At 37.5% G+C, this 22,099-nt stretch overlaps 1 protein-coding gene across 1 annotated transcript in view; it reads left to right on the top strand.

Moving 5' to 3' along the window:
• Window positions 1–22,099, top strand: part of LOC128661553 (CLIP-associating protein 2-like) — an 898,219-nt gene that overhangs the window by 414,569 nt on the left and 461,551 nt on the right. Inside the window, exon 11 of the mRNA XM_053715796.1 lies at window positions 19,539–19,582. Within this exon, the coding sequence (XP_053571771.1) occupies window positions 19,539–19,582 (44 nt within the window). The remainder of the gene's footprint in view (window positions 1–19,538; window positions 19,583–22,099) is intronic.

The following is a 22,099-nucleotide window of genomic DNA, read 5'->3' as shown; positions in this document are numbered from 1 at the left end:
TTGCAGCATATTAGTATGTCTGTCCTAGGACAGCTTAGGGGATGAGCCTCGTGCACTCTCATATTATTTCCCTATTCAGCTTACTATGAAATCTCATGAGAGTTAAGTCAAATCTCATGATATCACAGTAAAAGAGTTCATGACCTCAGCACTGCTGATGCTGATTGGCTGCTGTTCATTTCTTCATTTTTTTATTTTTTTACCTGCAGCTGGGAGCAGCTGAGTATAACGCTTTACACAGAACTTACTCTGCTGAGCTGAGGAGATTGTGAGGTAAAATATCTTCCTTTTTTACATAGAGATGCTCAGGTGATATTTTCCTGTCAGCTTTTTACAGTTATACTGCATCAGTTTCAAGTGATTTAGCATATGAGTATTATGTCCCTTTAAGTAACTCTTGAAGAAAATGCCTAACTTGAAGGTAAGCGTAAAAATCACGTACACCTAGGTCGAATTTATTGGCGATTTCCGCAAACGTTAAAGGATGACCTTCTGCTAACAGAATTTGACTCATGGTTTTTAAACCTTTTAGCTCCCAATCTTTAAATATCGGATTTGAAAGTCCAGGGCTAAAGTTAGGGTTGCCACATATGGGTAGATATTGTGAAACATGAGGCGAAGAATCCACCTCTGTACACAGTTTCTGCCATGCCACTATAACATTCCTAAAGGTAGACAAATAGAATATATTTGAAGGGAGTGAAGTCAAAGGGCAATGAAGTAGAGCCTTCAAATGGAAGAGGGCCACTAGCCGCGATTCCCAGGCAAAGGAGGAAATTTGATCTTTTCCAGTTATCCAGTCCAGCGCAAATCTAGCAATAATGACTAAATTATAAATCTGAATATTAGGAAGCGCTAGACCAGCTGCCAATTTAGAGTTCATAAGACGATGGCAGGCGATCCTTGGCTTGGTTCCTTTCCACAGAAATTTGGAGCAAGCTCTATTATATATAGCAACATCCTTTTTATGTGAAAACAACGGAATATTTTGAAAAATGTACAAAAGTTTAGGGAAAATAACTGTTTTGATCAGTATTACTCAGGCAGATAAAGATATGGGCAACAAGGTCCATTCCTCCATTTTTTTACTGCAGTGCTCCAGCCCAAACCCATAATTTAACTTGTACCACTCTTCTGGATTTCTAGTTAATCGAAGACCTAAATAAATGATTTGAGAGACTTCCAAGAAGGGATGCTTAATAGTAGGTGAAGGCTTTTTATACAGCCACATTAGTTCTGATTTCAAGGTGTTAACCTTGAATCCGGGGATCTCACCAAACTCTTGAATAATATCCTGAAGAACTGGCAAAGTCCTCTTGAGATTGGATAGGAATAACAATAGGTCGTCTGCATATAAAAGCAGGACAAGTTTCTCGCCTGCCAGTGAGATGCCATCCAACTCCTGACGTAATAATATAGCCAGAGGCTCCAGACTGATGTTGAATAGAAAGGGAGAGAGTGGACACCCCTGTCTGGTCCCTCTATATAGAACAAATCGTTGGGAGGTCACATTATTGATAATGACCGCAGATATGGGGGGCGCTATAAATTAACTGAATATAGTTGTTAAAAAAACCTGAGAGCTTAAATTGGTCTAGGGAGAAGAACAAGTGATCCCAACTGACCCGTTCAAAGGCCTTCTCGGCGTCGACCGTTAAAATGGCCTTATCCAAATTCTCGTGTAAACTAGAGGACTTATATTTATTCCAAAAAGACTCAATGAGCACTAGTAGTTTCCTCGTGTTTCTCACGGGATTCCGTCCTGACATAAAACCAGATTGGTTTCCATGAATTAGGTCACCCATACAAGGTTTCAATCGAGAAGCTAAGATGGACGCTAACAGCTTATAGTCGGTGTTAAGGACTGAGATGGGTCTAAACGAACTTGGTTGCTCAGGGTCCTTACCCTTTTTAAGAATTAACGAAATATTCGCCGCTGCGAAAGAAGGTGAACAACTAGTATTTTCTGAGAAATAAAAATTAAATAGCCTAGTCAATATGGGAGTCACCTGGATTTGTAGCATTCTGTAGAATTCAATAGGAAATGCATCTGGCCCGGCTGCTTTATTAGGTTTAGCGTTCTTAATTGCTAGTAAAATCTCCTCTGCAGTAATGGGGGCATTAATAAATTCCCTTGCTTCTAGCGACAGTCTTGGAACTTTAATCTTCTCCCAGAATTCTCTTTTCTTTACTAAATTGGGGGTCTCAGGTTTATACAGATCTTGAAAGAATTTGAAGAACACTCTTTCAATGTCAGAGTGACTAGTATACCTCGTTGCTCCTGGTTTAATTGCAGAAATTGCCTGCCTGGGAGAAGATTTAGCTATTCTCGCAAAAAACTTGGCTGATCTCCCTGTGAAACCACCATATAAAGCTTTTGTTCTAAGCTCTTCTTGGACACTATTCTGCTTAATATGTATATTCCAAAGTGCCTTCGTCCTCACATATGCATCCCAACAACCTTTGCTAGGATTATTTATATACGCTCTATAGGTATTTTTCACTTGATTGGCAAGCTGTCTAGCAACTTGACTACATTTCTTCTTCCAGTAAATCATATAAGATTTAATCTCTCCTCGAAGAACGGCCTTGGAAGCCTCCCAAAACACTTCAATATTATCTAAATAGTTTCAGTTGTTTTTATAATAATCTACCCACTTTAATCGTAGCCAGTTTTGAAAACTAGTATTGTTGCTTAAAAATGTAGGAAAATAAATATAGTTATTACCTGAATTCTTGAAAACAGATTTACAGCTCAGCGAGATGGCAGCGTGATCAGAGATTATGATGACCTCGATTTTGGTCACCCAATTACATTTAAGCAGAGAATCTGAGATAAGAAAATAGTCAATCCTAGAAAATGCTTGCTGTGCTTGAGACAAACATGTATATACTCGGGCATCCGGGTTCTCTACCCGCCATATATCCACAAGACCCAAATGAGAGCAGAACTTTTGAAAGATCCGCACTTTCTTACCTCTATTATATAGCGATCTTTTTTTTTAATTATCCAGAATGGAATCTGCTGTCAGATTGAAATTACCCGCAATGATTAAGTTCTGCCCTATAAATCTGTGCAACTTTACCAATAAGCCCGCCGAAAAATTATGATCAATTTGATTAGGTCCATAAATATTACATACTATATATTTGATCTTTTTTAATCTCAATCTCCAGGATTAAAAATCTACCTTCAGGGTCTACTTTAGTATTAACTATCTGATAGTCCAAATTCTGAATTCAATAGAATGGCTACCCCCCTCTTCCTAGATGTGAACGGGGCAGCAATAACCTCCCCAACCCATTTAGTTTTAAGTTTGGGAATCTCTGGAGATTTATGATGTAATTCCTGTAAAAGAACTATATCGGGATTAAATTTCCCCAAGTATTTTATTATAGATTTGCAGGGTATATCAATTTTTTGTTATAATTCTCCTTCTGTAACCTGCCATAGAAAAAAGACATATCTCTTCTCTTAGACAGGGTCTCAGAAGAAAAATCTTGGAAGATTAGAAGCTTATGCGGACCTAGGACAAAAGGTTTACATTTCCTGTAGTCCTTCAAGTATAACAATTTATCTTAAAAATTCACAAATTTAAATATCACCGGCCTTGGTCTAAAACCCTCAGTGTATTCTCTACGTTGTCCTAACCTATGCACCCTCTCTATATGGAAAGGAGCAGCAGGAACTGGAATCTGCAATACCTGTGGTAGTGTATTTGTCACAAAAGCCATCAGATCCTGAAACTCTGGTGATTCAGGAAGCCCAATCACTTTCAGATTGTTACGTCTTGAGCGATCCTCAAGATCTTCAATCTTGGAATTGTAATTTTGCGATCGTTTTACTATGTATATCTATAATTGGGTCCTGAACATTATATCTGTCTTCCAAATCAGAGACTCTGTTTTCCACTTCATCTAATCTTGTGGAGAACTGCCTGACCTCCCCCGTAAGGTTTGATATCTCATTCCTAATCTCGAGTTTAATCAGGTCAAATTGAGAAATTAAAATTTTAGCAACTTCAGCTGCATATTCTGCCATATTATTGTACGTGGGATTAATAGTACCTTTTTCATGCAATGTATCAATGCTAGAATCCAAGTTCCTGCTACTCCCTTTCTTATCCTTGGATTTGGGGGGCATATTGGAAGGCGAGCTCTTCTGTAGCATGTATCTGTCCATGAACCAGAAGTTCCCAACAACCTTTTGTGTAATGTCATGGATATTTCAAGAAGACCAAAATAGAACATACAAGAGCTTCCTCCTTAACTACAAATAATGATATCAAGAGAACAAAAAATATGTATAATAGGAGTAAATTATAAACTTGATTAAAATTGCATGCTCTATCAGTATAATGAAGGTTCAATTTTGACTAGATTATTCCTTTTAGCAATAGATATTTTCATTTTTTTTCCAAATGTAAAATCTTAAATGTATCAGTGTTAAACTGTATTTACCATTTACCAACCCATTTTTCTAGTTTTTGTAAATCCTCTTGCCAATCAATTATATCCTTCTCTGACCTAATCCTTTACATCATTTTGTATAATCTGCAAAGACAGAACTTCACTCTTCTTATAGGTCATTACTTATCATTGAGGGTCCTCATTTTTTACTTTTGCCCAATTTTAAATGTGCCCATTTACTGCATTTCTTTGTTCCTTCTACCAGTTATTTATCCATGTGTTAATATAAGGAGATATTCCGAGTCCCTTAATGTTGTACGGCATCTTTATCTATTTTACCACTTACTTTCTCATAGAAAATAATAATTAGATTAAAGGGACAGTCTACACCAGAATTTTTATTGTTTAAAAAGATAGATAATCCCTTTAATACTGATTCCCCAGTTTTGCATAACCAACACAGTTATATTAATATACTTTTTACCTCTGTGATTACCTTGTATCTTAGTCTCTGCAGGCTGCCCCCATATTTCAGTTCTGACAGACTTGCATTTTAACCAATCAGTGCTGACTCCTTGGTAACTCCTCGGGCATGAGTACAATGAAAAAATGTTAAAATGCATTTAGATAAGAGACAGCCTTCAAGGGCTATGAAAGTAGCATATGAACCTCCTAGGTTAAGCTTTCAACTAAGAATACCAAGAGAACAATGCAAAATTGATATTAAAAGTAAATTGGAAAGTTATTTAAAATTACATGCCCTATCTGAATCATGAAAGTTTATTTTTGACTAGACAGTCACTTTAATTTAACATGATCTATTAAACATAAAACCATGTTGATTGTCACTTATGATTGTGTTTTTATTAATATACTCATAATATAATCCCCTTTAGTAGCATCACAGCCATTGATGTCAGAGCTTTCTATTATTAAACATACTATATCAGCTTCACACATATTCTGTGAGAATATTTGGTCATTCAGGGGTCAATTTCAATCTTTCTGAAATTTACTTTTGTTATTGGAAGAACCTGGATTATTCATTATTTTTTTGTTTTATCAAACTGATCAAAAACTTATCAGGCCAAATACAGCCAATATTGATAACTCACACAATATTCAATCTCCATTTTACTGCATCAGCAGCTGGAATGATCAAAAATTGCTATTGAGTATTTGAGCATTTGCAGAGTATTTAAAATAATTTTGTTTGTGTCAGCTACATTGCTTATTGAAGCAATGTAGCTGACACACACACAATTATTTTAAATACTCTGCAAATGCTCAGATACAACATGGCGGATTGCGTGCTTTCTGCCATGCAGTAAAAAGGCATAATTAACAAGTGCATAATAAAAAGACAATACAATGACATTTCAAATAAACAGTAGAATTTTTTTGACAATTTTTTTTATTTTCTCCCCTTATCCGGCCACTTGTATCATGTGATAGACATCAGCCTATCACAAACTAGTATACGTATACCCTGTGAGCTTGTGCACATGCTCAGTAGTATTTTGTTTCTCAGAAAGTTTGAATATCAAAAAACTGTGCAAAATTTGATAATGGAAGTAAATTGGAAACTGTCTTAAAGGGACACTGAACCCAAAATGTTTCTATTGTGATTCAGATAGAGCATGCAATTTTAAGCAACTTTCTAATTTACTCCTATTAAATTTTTTTCAATCTCTTGGTGTCTTGGTTATTTGAAATGCAAGAATGTAAGTTTAGATGCCTGCCCATTTTTGGTGAACACACTGTGTTGTTCTTGATGATTGGTGGATAAATTCACCTACCAATAAAAAAGTGCTTTCCATGGTCCTGAACCAAGAAAATAGCTTAGATGCCTTCTTTTTCAAATAAAGAAAGCAAGAGAACGAAGAAAAATTGATAATAGGAGTAAATTAGAAAGTTGCTTACAATTGTATGCTCTATCTGAATCACGAAAGAAAAAAAAATTGGATTCAGTGTCCCTTTAAAACTGCATGTGCTCTTTCTGAATCATAAAAGTTTATTTTGACTTGAGTGTGCCTTCAATATCACAGTTCTATCAATTTTGCAGCCAGAAAATCCCTTTTAGTTTCATCTTGAGATTGAGAGAGAATTTGAGGGAGAGAGATAGGGGGACAAAGAAGGAGAAAGGGATATAGAGAGATTTATATTTTCAATTGATGGAATGGTGGAATTTGAACTCAGAGATTATGCAAAGGGATATTGAGGACACACATATACCCAAAATCAAAAAAGGTCCAAAGTTTAAGAGGACACAAACTTTTAATGAGGCAATATCAGGGCACTACAAAATGTATTTGCAACATCTGAAAACACAAAGTCAAGTCAACACAAAGGTGCGGGCCCCAATCTGTATCCTCTTCTGCTAGAGGGCAGATTACATGCTTTGCATGCTGAGTCAATTGTGCTAGGATTACAATCAACTTTTCCAAAGGATCCTTTTGGATCTGTAAAAAGGCAATCTTTATTGTGGCGGATAGGCCACCAGTCCATTTGTCTGGGGCTTCTTTTCTATGTCCTTCTTAAACAATAATCACAACAGAGTGATTATTATCTAGAGTGCAGTATGTGGGTTCAGGAAAGCGCAGGGAGTTTGGTCTCTTCAGAAAACAAGGAGGAGGCTTATCTTTGTTATAAATCAGACAACGTTACAGTGGTGGCATAAATCAATCAACAAGGGAAACACACATTTCCCTAACTATGAAGTAAATTTCTCAAATTTCTAATTTCTGCATAATTTCTGCTATTCATATTCCAGATGTGAACAATGGGACGCAGATTATCTCAGTCCCCAATCCCTTCATCCAGGGGAATGGTCTCTTCATTTGGATTTTTTCAATCAGATAGTAAAGAAGTGAGGTCTACCAAAGATAGACCTGATGGCTTCTCATTTAACCAACAAGCTTCCCAGATAGCGAGATCCAGGGATCCTCAGGTGGAGTTTTTTACTCTCTTAGCAGTTCCTTGGCCTTTTCGCCTGGCATACATCTTTCCACCAATTGTTCTGCTTCCAAGAGTGATAGCTCAAATCAAGCAAGTACAAATGTCCATTTTTCCTTTATGGTCTTTTTTTTCTTCTTCCCTGTATGACAAACTCAATTTGATAGCTTAGAGTTTTATTGCATAAGTTTAAAATGGCGAGGTTTTTCTGATACTGTTGTAAATACCTTAATCCAGCCCAGGAAGTTTTTCTTTCATGGTATGAAAATCAAGGTTTTAATTGCCATTCTTTAAGAATTCCTAGATTTCTTAAGTTCTTAGAAGACGGTTAGGGTAAGGGCCTAACTGTTACATTTTTGTATGGTCAAATTTAGTTAAAACCAGACATCAAACTATTTTCTCCCTTAATTTGGTTTTAAGAGTTTTACAGGTCTCTCCGATTGAACCCATGCATGCTTTAAACATTCAGCTACTGTCCTGGAAGGCCCTGTTTCCTTTAATATGTTTTTTCTGCCAGAGGTTTCTTTTGATTGTCTGCTCTGTCTTGTGAACCCCCTTATCTGGTTTTCCTCCAAGAAAAGGCAGGTTCAAGAACTCATTTTTTTTTGCAAATCAATATAAATTGTTGCATAGGAAATTAGCACATCTAGGTAAGTATTCCTGCTTGCTTTTACCCAGTAACACTCCATATAAACTGTTACCAATGCACAAGAGGGTTCTGGGTAAGATATGCAAATTGGATATTCAACATCTCAGATGTTTTTCTTCCTACTGTGCTAATCTCAGACTTTTATCTCCACCATAATTTTAATGATTTTTTTTTTTTTTTTTTTTTGCCAATGGTGGTTTATTCAGACAACATCAATTGGAAATACCCTCACTTTGCCTAATTCTAAAAATTTTAAAGTAAGGCTTCTACATAATTTAGATGTAGTTAGAGCTTTAATATTTTTTCTACAGGCTGCAAAGGATTTTAGAGAATGCTCTAATTTGTTCATTTATTTCTGGGGCCACGTAAAGGCCAGAATGCCACTGACGTTGATTTAGCTCCTTGGTTAAAGCTCTTAATTCACAAGGCTTGCTTGGAGGCAAGAACATTTCTCCCAAAGTGCATTACTGCTAGATCAGTTTACACTTTCTGGGTATATAAAATTTAGGTTTCTTTTACAAAGATATGACGAGTCCACAGATTTCATCCTTACTTGTGGGATATTAACCTCCTGCTAACAGGAAGTGGCAAAGAGCACCACAGCAGAGCTGTATTTATAGCCCCTCCCTTCCCCTCCACCCCCAGTCATTCTCTTTGCCTGTGTTATACTAGGAAGAGGTAAAGTGAGGTGTTAGTTTTAGTTTCTTCAATCAAGAAGTTTTTTTTATTTTAAATGGTACCGGTGTGTACTATTTTCCTCAGGGGGATATGGAAGAAGATTTCTGCCCTGAGGTTGATGATCTTAGCAACTGTAACTAAGATCCATGTTGGTTCTCACAGAACTTCTGAAGGTAGTATAAGAGAGATCTTCAGTGTGGAGAATGGTGTCATGCTACAAGCAGCATTGAGGTATGTTCAATCCTTTATTTCTGAGGAGACTTGGTGTATCAGAACTGGCTGACATTTATTTCCCTACTAGGGAAGCGGTAAGCAGTAGACCTAGAAACAGAGGATATTACTGGTAACCTGTATGTATTATTTGACATGATACTGGGCTTTATACATATTGCAGCATATATCAGGTGCAATAACAGAGACACTGGGAGAGGCAGCTTAACAGTTTGGGTTTTTATTAGTAAAAAAAATAACAAACGTTTACATAAGCTGTTTTTGTATGATTATGTTTGGGGACCACATGGCTTTTGGCTTAACCGCTTCCCATGCAGTTGTATAGTCTGAGGTAACCATCGTCCATGATGGGCAGGGCCTATTTTCGCACGCTCAGACGCGCAGTTCATCTGGCTGTGACGGCAGCAGGCATTAGCTCCGGATGGTTGTACACTAATGTCCTGTTAACCGGATCGTTTTAGCGCGTAGAGCATTATGGCTCCAATCTTGGTCTGCTGATGTGTCATCAAAATCTAAGCTTTTAGCTATTCCTTTTAAAGGTAAGACCCTATTCGGGCCTGAATTGAAGGAAATCATTTCTGACATTACTGGAGGTAAAGGCCATGCCTTACCTCAGGATAAGTCTGTTAAGATGAGGGGTAAACAAAATAATTTTCATTCCTTTCGAAACTTTAAAGGAGGACCCTCTGCTTCCTCTTCCTCCACAAAGCAGGAAGGGAATTTTGCTCAATCCAAGTAAGTCTGGAGACCTAATCAGGCTTGGAATAAGGGTAAACAATCCAAGAAGCCCGCTGCTGCTACAAAGACAGCATGAAGGGGCGGCCCCCGACCCGGGACCAGATCTAGTAGGGGGCAGACTCTCTTTCTTTTCCCAGGCTTGGGCAAGAGACATTCAGGACCCTTGGGCACTGGAAATTGTGACCCATGGGTATCAAATGGAATTCAAGGATTTTCTCCCAAGAGGGAGATTTCATCTTTCATGATTATCTGTAGACCAGATAAAAAGAGAGGCGTTCTTACGCTGTGTTAAAGACCTTTCTACCTTTCTACCATGGGAGTGATTTGTCCCGTTCCAAAACTGGAACAGGGGCAGGGATTTTACTCAAATCTTTTCGTGGTTCCCAAAAAAGAGGGAACTTTCAGACCCATTTTCGATCTCAAGTGTCTAAACAAGTTTTTCAGAGTTCCATCATTCAAGATGGAGACTATACGAACAATCTTACCAATCCAGGAGGGTCAATTTATGACTACCGTGGACTTGAAGGATGCATACCTTCATATCCCTATTCACAAGGATCATCATCAGTTCCTAAGATTTGCCTTCCTGGACAAACATTACCAGTTTGTGGCTCTTCCCTTCGGGTTGGCCACAGCACCCAGAATCTTTACAAAGGTTCTAGGGTCTCTTCTAGCGGTTCTCAGACCGCGGGGCATAGCAGTGGCGCCTTATCTGGACGATACATAATATTGTCTTTCCTGAGAACTCACGGTTGGAAGATGAACATAGAAAAGAGTTCACTAGTTCCACGGACAAGGGTTCCCTTCTTAGGGACTATGATAGACTCGGTAGACATGAAAATATTTCTGACGGAGGTCAGAAAAACAAAGATTCTAAATACTTGCCGAGCACTTCAGTCCATTCCTCGGCCATCAGTGGCTCAGTGTATGGAGGTCATTGGACTAATGGTAGCGGCAATGGACATCATTCCGTTTGCCCGCTTTCATCTCAGACCACTGCAGCTGTGCATGCTCGGACAGTGGAATGGGGAGTATGCAAATTTATCTCCTCAGATAAATCTGGATCAAGAGACCAGAGACTCTCTTCTTTGGTGGTTGTCGCCGGATCATCTGTCCTAGGGGACTTGTTTCCGCAGATCCCTCGTGGGTGATAGTGACAACGGACGCCAGCCTACTGGGCTGGGGTGCAGTCTGGAATTCCCTGAAGGCTCAGGGTGTTTGGACTCAGGTGGAGTCTCTACTTCCAATCAATATTCTGGAACTGAGAGCAATATTCAATGCGCTTCAGGCGTGACCTCAGTTGGCTTTGACTAAATTCATCAGATTCCAGTCGGACAACATCACGACTGTTGCATATATCAATCATCAAGGGGGAACAAGGAGTTCCTTAGTGATGATAGAAGTTTCCAAGATAATTCGATGGGCAGAGGCCCACTCTTTTTATCTGTCGGCGATTTACAGCCTAGAAGTAGAAAACTAGGAAGCGGATTTTCTAAGTCGTCAGACTTTTCATCCGGGGGAGTGGGAACTCCATCCGGACGTGTTTGCCTCATTGATTCGTCAATGGGGCAGACCGGAACTGGATCTGATGGCATCTCGTCAGAATGACAAACTTCCACGTTACGGATCCAGGTCAAGGGATCCCCAGGCTGAACTGATAGATGCCCTGGCAATGCCTTGGTCGTTCAGCCTAGCTTATGTGTTTCCATCATTTCCTCTGCTTCCACGCATGATTACTCGAATCAAACAGGAGAGAGCTTAAGTAATTCTGATAGCGCCTGCCTGGCCACGCAGGACTTGGTATGCAGATCTAGTGGACATGTCCTCTCTGCTACTGTGGAAACTTCCTTTGAGACAGGACCTTCTCATGCAAGGCCCTTTCCAACATTCAAATCTAATTTATCTACAGCTGACTGCTTGGAGATTGAACGCTTGATCCTATCTAAGCGAGGGTTCTCTGATTCAGTCGTCAATACTTTGATAGAGGCTCGAAAGCCTGTCACTAGAAAAATATATCATAAGATATGGCGTAAATATCTTTATTGGTGTGAATCCAAGGGTTACTCATGGAGTAAGATTAGGATTCCCAGGATTCTGTCTTTTCTCCAAGAAGGATTGGAGAAAGGGTTATCAGCAAGTTCTTTAAAGGGACAAATTTCTGCTTTGTCAATTTTGCTTCACAAACATTTGGCAGATATGCCAGATGTTCAGTCTTTTTGTCAGGCTCTAACTAGAATTAAGCCTGTAGTTAGACCAATTCCTCCTCCCTGGAGTTTGAATTTAGTTCTTCGAGTTCTTCAAGGGGTTCCGTTTGAACCTATGCATTCCATAGATATTAAATTATCTTGTAAAGTTCTGTTTTTAGTTGCTATTTTTCTTTCATGTAATTAGCAAGAGTCCATGAGCTAGTGACGTATGGGATATACATTCCTACCTGGAGGGGCAAAGTTTCCCAAACCTTAAAATGCCTATAAATACACCCCTCACCACACCCACAATTCAGTTTTACAAACTTTGCCTCCCGTGGAGGTGGTGAAGTAAGTTTGTGCTAGATTCTTCGTTGATATGCGCTTCGCAGCAGGCTGGAGCCCGGTTTTCCTCTCAGAGGGCAGTGAATGTCAGAGGGATGTGAAGAGAGTATTGCCTATTTGAATACCATGGTCTCCTTCTACGGGATCTATTTCATAGGTTCTCTGTTATCGGTCGTAGAGATTTCTTCTCTTACCTCCCTTTTCAGATCGACGATATACTCTAATATACCATTACCTCTACTGATTCTCGTTTCAGTACTGGTTTGGCTATCTACTATATGAAGATGAGTGTCTTGGGGTAAGTAATTCTTATTTCTATTTATGACACTCAAAGCTATGGTTGGGCACTTTATATGTAAAGTTCTAAATATATGTGTATAAACTTATATTTGCCTTGATTCAGGATAATCAGTATTCCTTTAAAATTCAGACTGTCAGTTTCATTATTTGGGATAATGCATTTCAATTATTTTTTCTTTACCTTGAAAATTTTTCAATTGACCATTTTTTCCTGCGTGCTGTTAGGCTCGCGGGGGCAGCAAATGTTTCTTTTTATTGCGTCATTTTTGGCGCAGACTATTTTGGTGCAAAAATTTGTCATTTCCGGCGCCGTAGTTGACGCCGGAAGTTGTATTCTGTTAACGTCATTTTTTGACGCATGCGTATTCAGACATTTTGTGCGCCAAAAAATGTTAGCGTCGGTTTCGGCGTCAGAGGATGTGGCGTCATATTTGGCGCCAAATATATTGGCGTTGTATTTGGCGCCAATAATGTGGGCGTCGTATTTGGCGCCAAAAAATGTGGGCATCTTTTTTTGTTCCACTTTTTTTCTTCACATTATTTAAACCTCACTTTTTTATTGCTTCTGATTTCTAGAAGCTTATTATTTTGCATTCTTTCCCATTCCTGAAACTGTCATTTAAGGAATTTGATAATTTTGCTTTAAATTTTGTTTTTTTCTATTACATATTGCATGATTTCACTGTTCCTGTTTCAAAACATACTAAGGGATTCCGTTGACTGAGTTCAGTCCTACCAAAGCTAAGTTCATTTATTTTCAATATTATGAATGTTTATCTTTAGCTATGGTTTTCTATAAGTTTCATGTTAAACTTTTATATGCAGAATCCATTAGTATTTATGCTTTTCTTTTTACATCTTATGTACAAGAAATACTTAGAAGATTTATAAGAATATATTTCTGATTCTATTTTAAAGGCTTTGTCTGACTTTGTGCCTTCTAATAAAATTTTTAGGTCTTTTTTAAAACTTCTTTTTTAATTATTGAAGTTTCAAATGTCCAACAACATACTAATTTATCCTTCTCTGATGATGTTTTTTTTCTCATTCAGAATTTTCTTCATCAGATATTGACACTAACAAATCTAATTTTTTATTAAAGTACATTTGTTCTTTGTTGAAAGGTGTTGATTATTTTGGATATTAAGGTAACTAGTTCTTTTTCAAGACTAGCTAACATTTTATTTCTGCTTATTTATTCTTCTGTGTTTTCAGAGGTTTTTTTCCAGTTCCTCATACTAGGGAATGGAATAGGCTGAGAATTTTCTTTTATTCCTTTTTCAAAGGTTTTAAACTATATTCTTTGCCGGCAGTTAAATTCAATTTTGAGGGTTCTCCAATTTATTGGGCTATCTATACTCCTACTACTTATGCTATTGTTTCTATAGCAAAATAGTGTTTATTTTCCTTTAGATGGTTGTATCTTATTTATGGAAAATTATTTAGTTTCAGGTACTTTTCTTGGACCTGTGATTTATTTGGATGATGTTGCAATTGCTTCATTTTTTTCTGTTTACTTTAAGATCAAGTATCAGATTTTGATTTATTTTAGCATTGTTAAAGGGACCAAATTTACTAGACTAGGTGCTGTTGCATTTGTCTTGTTGTTTTGCATTTATTGATTATGCAAGTCCAGTATATTGACTGATCCTTTAACTGGACTATCATGCTAATAATTTCATTTGTGTCTTCATTTTATTGAATATTTTCGCAAATGAGGTTTAATCTATGTCTTTAGCTGTTTTAGCTAGAAGAATTTTGTGATTTCTAAAAATCCATATTTCTTTTGTTCTAAGATAATCAATTATTTGTTTTATAATTGGATTCAATTCTTAACTGTTACTCTGGGCTTCAAGATTGAGTTCTAAGACTAAAACTTTAAGCTTATATTAGTTTGGTTGTTCTTATTAAGGAACAAATTCCTGAATTCTTTCCCAAGTAACATGTTTTTAATTGGAAATTTTTCAGTTCAAAATCAGCTCCCTAAAATTGCGATGTACGTGCCGTATTCCAGCTCGGCTGGTAAGGGGCAGGTTAAGACTTTTTTGAAATTTATTTGGTTCTATTCGGTCAAAATTTCTTTGATTTTGGGTACAGAATAAGTTCAGAATAAACCGTCTGTGAGAAGTCTTTTTTCTCTATTATATTCCAGCTATTCCAGTAAGGCTAACACTTTATTTAAGTGTGTTTCGGTCCTATATATTTTGGGTACTGTTGAAGCATGGCTGATCACCCGTGGGGTTCAAGCGCTGCTCAGACCTGGAATCTTCTGGGGTATTTCTTCCAGTTCCATTTTTTGGAACTGGGTTTTGGAGTTTTATTCAAACTATTCTGCCTTTTTTTGGTCAGTGATAGCATTATTTGTTTTCATTAGATACAATAAATGCATATTTTCTTTTTTCTGTTTTCATTCAGATTATTTTCTGAGGATGCGGAATCTCATATGATTCACTTTGTTCTTCCAATACATAGTTAGAGGATCTTTTTTTCAAAAGCTCTTGATTCCTCACACAAGGGTCACCTTTTTTAGGTTTCCAGATAGTTTGTGTCACTGTCTTTGTCTCTATCAGACAAAGGACAATTTTATTGGGTTCCGTCTGTCGGTACCTTTAGTCTCTATTATTTCCTTCAGTTGCTATATATGCATAGAAGTTTTTGGTCTTATGACCACAGCATTGGATTCAATTCCCTTTGCTCATTTTCAATAGAAAGAACCTTTCCAGTTTTTTATGCTGAATTATGGTGCAGGGATTCTAGGATTTCACATTTTAAATCTTCGAATCCCAATATTTATCTTTCTTGATTTGGTGGTTAAGATCACCATCATTTAGTTCTACAGGTCTCTTTGTTTCTTTCAACCTGAACCATGATCTCTACAGATGTGAGTCTTTTTGGTTGGGAGGCTGTCTGAGGATCTCTGTCAGCACAAGGGGTTTGGAAATCTCAGGAGGCGAGATTACCATTTGATATTTTAGAACTCCGTGCATTCTCAGAGTTTTTCAGTTAGTTTCTTTTTGAAGAAGAGACGTTTATTGTCTTTCAGACAATATCACAACTATGGTGTATGTCAATCATCAGGGTGGGACTATCAGTCCTTAGGCTGTGACAGAAGTGTCTCAGATATTAGCTTGCGCTAAATCCAGCTCCTATCTAAATTCTGTGGTTTTTTTCCCAGGTATAGATATTTGGGAAGCGGATTATCTCTGTTAATCAAGCTTTACATCCGGGAGAATGGTCTCTCATACCCAGATATGTTTTTCAATTTTTCAGATGTTAGCATTTCTAGAAATAGTTCTGTTGGTATCTCATCTGAATAAAGAACTTCCCAGGGGCCTATTCAGGTCCGGGGATCCTCAGGCGGAAGTAGTGTATGCATTGACATTTCTTTGGAATGATCTTTTTGCCTATTTCTTTCCGCCTCTAGTTCTTCTTCCAAAGTGATTTCCAAAATTCTTATGGAGTATTTGTTTGTTATGCTGGTGGTTCCAGCATGGCCTCTCAGGTTTTGGTATGCAGATCTCATTCGGATGGCCAGTTGCCAACCTTGGACACTTCCGTTTAAACCAGACCTTCTTTCTCAAGGCCCATTTTTTCCATCAGGATCTCAAATCATTAAATTTGAAGGGATGAAGATTGAACGCTTGATTTTTAGTCATAGAGGTTTCTCTGACTCATTGATTATTACTATGTTTCAGGCTCCTAAATCTGTCTCTAGAAAGATTTATTATCGAGTATGGAAGACCTACTTTTCTTGGCATTCTTTTAAAATTCATAGAATTTTATAATTTTTTCAGGTTGGTTTGGATAAGGTTTTGTCTTCAGTTCTTTGATAGGACAAATCTCTACTCTTTCTGTTCTTTTTTCACAGAAAGATTGCTAATCATCCTGATATTCATTGTTTTGTACAGGCTTTGGTCCGTATCAAGCCTGTCATTAATTCAATCTCTCCTCTTTGGAGTCTCAATTTGGTGCTGAGGGCTTTACAGGCTCCTCCGTTTGAGCCTATGCATTCTCTGAACATTAAATTACTTTCTTGGAAAAGTATTGTTCCTTTTGGTTATTTCTTCTGCTAGAAGAGTTTTTGAGTTATCTGCTCTTTTTTGTGAATATCCTTTTCTGATTTTTCATCAGGATAAGGCAGTGTTACTTCCTGATATTCATCATTTTGTTCAGGTTTTGATTCGTATCAAACCTGTCATTAAGCCAATTTATCCTCCTTGGAGTCTTAATTTGGTTCTGAAGGTTTTTCAGGCTCTCTATTTGAGCATATGCTTGCTCTGGACATTAATTACTTTCATGGAAAGTATTGTTCTTTTTGGACACCTCTTCAGCTAGAACAGTTTTTGAATTATCTGTTCTTTCTTGTGAATCTCTTTTTTCTGATTTTTTCATCAGGATAAGGTGGTTTTTGCTGTCCTCATTTCAATTCTTACCTAAAGTTGTAAATTCTAACAACATTAGGGAGGAATTATTGTTTTCCTAAAACTTCTTTGGTGAGATTCTTACTTTCTTTGGATATGGTAAGAGTTTTTTTAAATTCTATGTTGAAGCTATTCAGATTTCAGATAGACTTCTAGTCTATTTGTTATCTTTTCTGGTTTTAGGAAGGTCAAAAGGCTTCTGCCATTTATTTGGCATCTTGCTTAAACTTTTGTTTCATCATGCTTATTTGGAGTCGGGTGGATTCCCGCCTCGGAGGATTACGGTTCATTCTACTAGGTAAGTTTCTACTTCCTGGGGTTTTTAAGAATGAAGCTTCTGTTGATCAGATTTGCAAAGCAATGACTTGGTCTTCTTTGCATACTTTTACTATGTTCTACCATTTTGATGTTTTCTCTTATTTAGAAGCAGTTATGGTAGAATGGTACTTCAGGCAGCTGTTTCAGTTTGATTCTTCTGCTTATAATTTCAGTTTTTTTCATTATAAAAATTGAAACTTTTTTGATTTGGGTAGTGGATTAATTTTTCAGCTCTCTAGTGACTCTTGCGTGGAAGTTCCTGGGTATTTGCTATCCCATACGTCACTAGCTCATGGACTCTTGCTAATTACATGAAAGAAAACATAATTTATGTAATAACTTACCTGATAAATTCATTTCTTTCATATTAGCAAGAGTCCATCAGGCCCACCCTTTTTTTGTGGTGGTTATGATTTTTTGTATAAAGCACAATTATTCCAATTCCTTATTTTTTGATGCTTTCGCTCCTTTCTTATCACCCCACTTCTTGGCTATTCGTTAAACTGAATTGTTGGTGTGGTGAGGGGTGTATTTATAGGCATTTTAAGGTTTGGGAAACTTTGCCCCTCCTGGTAGGAATGTATATCCCATACGTCACTAGCTCATGGACTCTTGCTAATATGAAAGAAATGAATTTATCAGGTAAGTTCTTACATAAATTATGTTTTTCTGCTCAAAGAGTTTCTGAGCTTTCATCGTTACAGTGTGATTCGCCTTATCTTATCTTTCATTCTGATAAGGTGGTTTTACGTACCAAACCTGTATTTCTTCCTAAGGTTGTTTCTAATAAGAATATCAATCGGGAATTTGTTTTTCCTTCTTTGTGTCCTAATCCTTCTTCTAAGAAGGAGCGTCTGTTACATAACCTGAATGTGGTTCGTGCCTTAAAGTTTTACTTACAGGCAACTAAGGATTTCCGTCAATCATCTTCATTATTCATTGCTTATTTTGGAAAGCGTAGGGGTCAGAAAGCTATGGCTACCACTCTTTCTTTTTGACTGAGGAGTATCATCCGCCTGGCATATGAGACTGCGGAACAGCAGCCTCCTGAAAGAATTACGGCTCATTCTACTAGGGCTGTGGCTTCCACATGGGCCTTTAAAAACAATGCTTCTATTGAACAGATTTGTAAGGTTGCGACTTGGTCATCCCTTCATACTTTTTCCAAATTTTACAAATTTGATACTTTTGCTTCTTCTGAGGCATTTTTGGGAGAAAGGTTCTTCAAGCAGTGGTGCCTTTCGTTTAGGTTCCTGTCTTGTCCCTCCCTTTCATCCGTGTCCTATTGCTTTGGTATTGGTATCCCACAAGTAAGGATGAAATCCGTGGACTCGTCATATCTTTGTAAAAGAAAAGTAAATGTATGCTTACCTGATAAATTAATTTCTTTTACGATATGACGAGTCCACGGCCCACCCTGTTCTTTTAAGACAGATTTATTTTATTTTTTGTAACAGTCACTTCTGCACCTTTTAGCCTTTCCTTTTCTCTTCCTAAACCTTCGGTCGAATGACTGGGGGTGGAGGGGAAGGGAGGGGCTATATATACAGCTCTGCTGTGGTGCTCTTTGCCACTTCCTGTTAGCAGGAGATTAATATCCCACAAGTAAGGATGAAATCCGTGGACTAGTCATATCGTAAAATAAATTAATTTATCAGGTAAGCATAAATTTACTTTTCTTTAGGACAGATTTTCAAGGCAGCAGCATTGTCATTCCACCACTTTGATGTTTTTGCTTCTTTATAGGCGGCTTTTGATAAGAAATGTATTCATTAAGCAGTGTCTGGCAATAAGGTCAGTATACAACAGAAGTGAGTATATCCCCCTGTGCAACATCACTTAAAGAGACACTAAACCCACATTTTTTCTTCTGTGATTCAGAGTGATTAGAACATGGAATTTTAAGCAATTTTCAAATTTACTCCTATTATAAATTTTTCTTCGTTCCATTGCTATCTTTATTTGAAAAAGCAGAAATGTAAGCATAGGAGCCGGCCCATGTTTGGTTCAGCACCTGGGTAGCGCTTGCTGATTGGTGGCTACAATCAATCCCAGTTGAATCCCAGAAGTAATGGTCGTGTGGACTCTCACCACCATGAAATAAATTAATGTATAGAGTAAGCATGCATTTTGTTTTGCAATTTTAATATCCGGGTTTTTCATTAGCATACACAGTGAACCCTCTGATGCTTAAACATGTTTTACAGCATCATTGGAAACTGTTTACCAATGATAGAAGTTGTGCTGGCAATATCCATTCTTCACACACACACACACACTGATAATTTGTTTTTGTTTTTCTTACAGTTCTGCTTCAAAATCAACCCCTGCAAACACCCAGTCTGGAAAAGGTCAGTGAAATATTTAAAACAATTAAAACTAGAATATGTTTGTTTTTTTTTTCATTTCTCTCCTGTATTAGGCCTTAATATTTCAGAAGATTTTAGTAGTGAGTTATTGTTAATCTAGCTACAGTCTTAATTATGACTGTTGAGAGTTTTAATTTTTGTTTTAGGGCTCATTTCATTAGCAGAATGGTTCTTATAACTTGATAACAGTCAGCTAGATTACAAGTTTGTGCGTTCGTCTTTTAACGCCATTACGAGTCTTGTCGATATAGGTGTACCGCAAGCCTTTTAGCCCGTAACGCAATGTCAGTACCGCACTCTTAAAAATTACGTTTTTTCATGGGATTCCCATAGCGCTGGTATTACGAGTTTTGCAGTGAGGCTAAAAAGTGAGTGTTACAACGTAAAACAACAAGATCCGTAACACCATCTAAAGTCAGTAGTTATGTGTTTTACGCTACAAATCTGTAACATAAGACTTATAACTAAAGTGTCACAAAGTGCACTAAACACCCATAAACTACCTATTAACCCCTAAACCGAGGCCCTCCCGCATCACAAACACTATATTAAATTTATTAACTCCTAATCTGCCGCTCCCGACATCGCCGCCACTAAGAAAATATATTAACCCCTATTCCGCCACTCCCCGACATCGTCACCACTATACTAAAGCTATTAACCCCTAAACCACCGCCCTCCTGCATCGCAAACACTATTTAAATATTATTAACCCCTAATCTGCCATCTGCCATCTGCCATCTGCCATCCGCCCACATCACCCCACTATAATAAAGTTATTAAGCCCTACACTGCCTCCACTATAATAAACCTATTAACCCCTAAACCAAAAGCCCCCCACATTGCAATAAACTAATTTAAACTAGTAACCCCTAAACCTAACGCCCCCTAACATTATATTAAAATTACAATTTCTCTATCTTAAATTAAAGGGACAGTCTACACCATAGTTTTTATTGTTTTAAAAGATAGATAATCCCTTTATTACGCATTCCCCAGTTTTGCATAACCAACACAGTTATATTAATATACGTTTTACCTCTGTGATTATCTTGTTTCTAAGCCTCTGCAAACTGCCCCTTTATTTCAGTTCTTTTGACAGACTTGCAGTTTAGCCAATCAGTGCCTGCTCCCAGATAACTTCACGTGCACGAGCACAGTGTTATCTATATGAAATACGTGAACTAACACCCTCTAGTGGTGAAAAACTGTTAAAATGCATTCTGAAAAGAGGTGGCCTTCAAGGTCTAAGAAATTAGCATATGAACCTCCTAGGTTAAGCTTTCAACTAAGAATACCAAGAGAACAAAGCAAAATTGGTAATAAAAGTAAATTGGAAAATTGTTTAAATGACATGCTCTATCTGAATCATGAAAGTTTATTTTGGCCTAGACTGTTCCTTTAAATTTTAACTTACCTGTCAAATTAAAAAAAAACTAAGTATAAACTAACAATTAAACTTATATAATTATTAAACTAAAATTAAACTAACTACCAATTAAACAAACTAAACTACACATTTAAAAAATCCTAACACTACTCTAAAAATTACAAAGTATCTAAAAAAATAAATAAATTACCAAAAATAAGAAACACTAAATTACAAAAAATAACAAACGGAAGGATCAAAAAAAAAAAATCTAATCTAATAGCCCTATCAAAAAAAAAAAAAAAAAAAACACCCAAAAAACCCAAAAACCTAGCCTACAATAAACTACCAATGGCCCTTAAAAGGGCCTTTTGTAGGTCATTGCCCTAAGTTAAACAGCTCTTTTACCTGTAAAAAAAAATTCAAAGACCCCCCCCCAACAGTAAAACCTACCACTCAACCATCCCACCAAAATAAAAAACCTTAGTCTAAAAAAAAACCTAAGCTACCCATTGCCCTGAAAAGGGCATTTAGCTCTTTTACATGCCCAAACCCTAATCTAAAAATAAAACCTACCCCAAAAAAACTAACTTACAGTTTTTGAAGTCCCGCTTGAACGATCTTCATCCCGGCGGAGAAGTCCTGATCCAGGCGGCGAGAAGTCTTCATCCAGGTGGCCTCTTCAATCTTCATCCCGGCGGTGACGTCCTCATCCAAGCAGCAAATAGTCTTCATCCAGGTCGGCCTCTTCAATCTTCATCCAGGCGGCATCTTCTATCTTGATCCCAGCGGCACGGAGCGGGTCCATCCTGAAGACATACGGCGCGGAGCATCCTCTTCATACGGTCGCCGCCAATAGGATTTAAGAAGCTCTCATTCTATTGGCTGATTCATCATCCAATAGAATTAGACCTGCTTAAATCCTAATGGCTGATTTGAACAGCCAATAGGATTTTAGTAGCTCTAATTCCTATTGGCTGATTTAATTTTTTCAGCCAATAGGAATGCAAGGGACGCCATCTTGGATCGCGTAACTTGCATTGAAGATTCAGTGTACAGAGGCGACCATATGAAGCCGAAGCTTCGCGTCGGATGTCTTCAAAATGGACCCGCTCCGCGCCGCCGGGATC

Source organism: Bombina bombina, chromosome 5, assembly GCF_027579735.1.
Source record: "Bombina bombina isolate aBomBom1 chromosome 5, aBomBom1.pri, whole genome shotgun sequence".
In the NCBI taxonomy this organism is placed as follows: Eukaryota; Metazoa; Chordata; class Amphibia; order Anura; family Bombinatoridae; genus Bombina; species Bombina bombina.
Note: the sequence above shows the minus strand (reverse complement) of the source record. Positions and strands in the feature narration are given on the sequence as shown.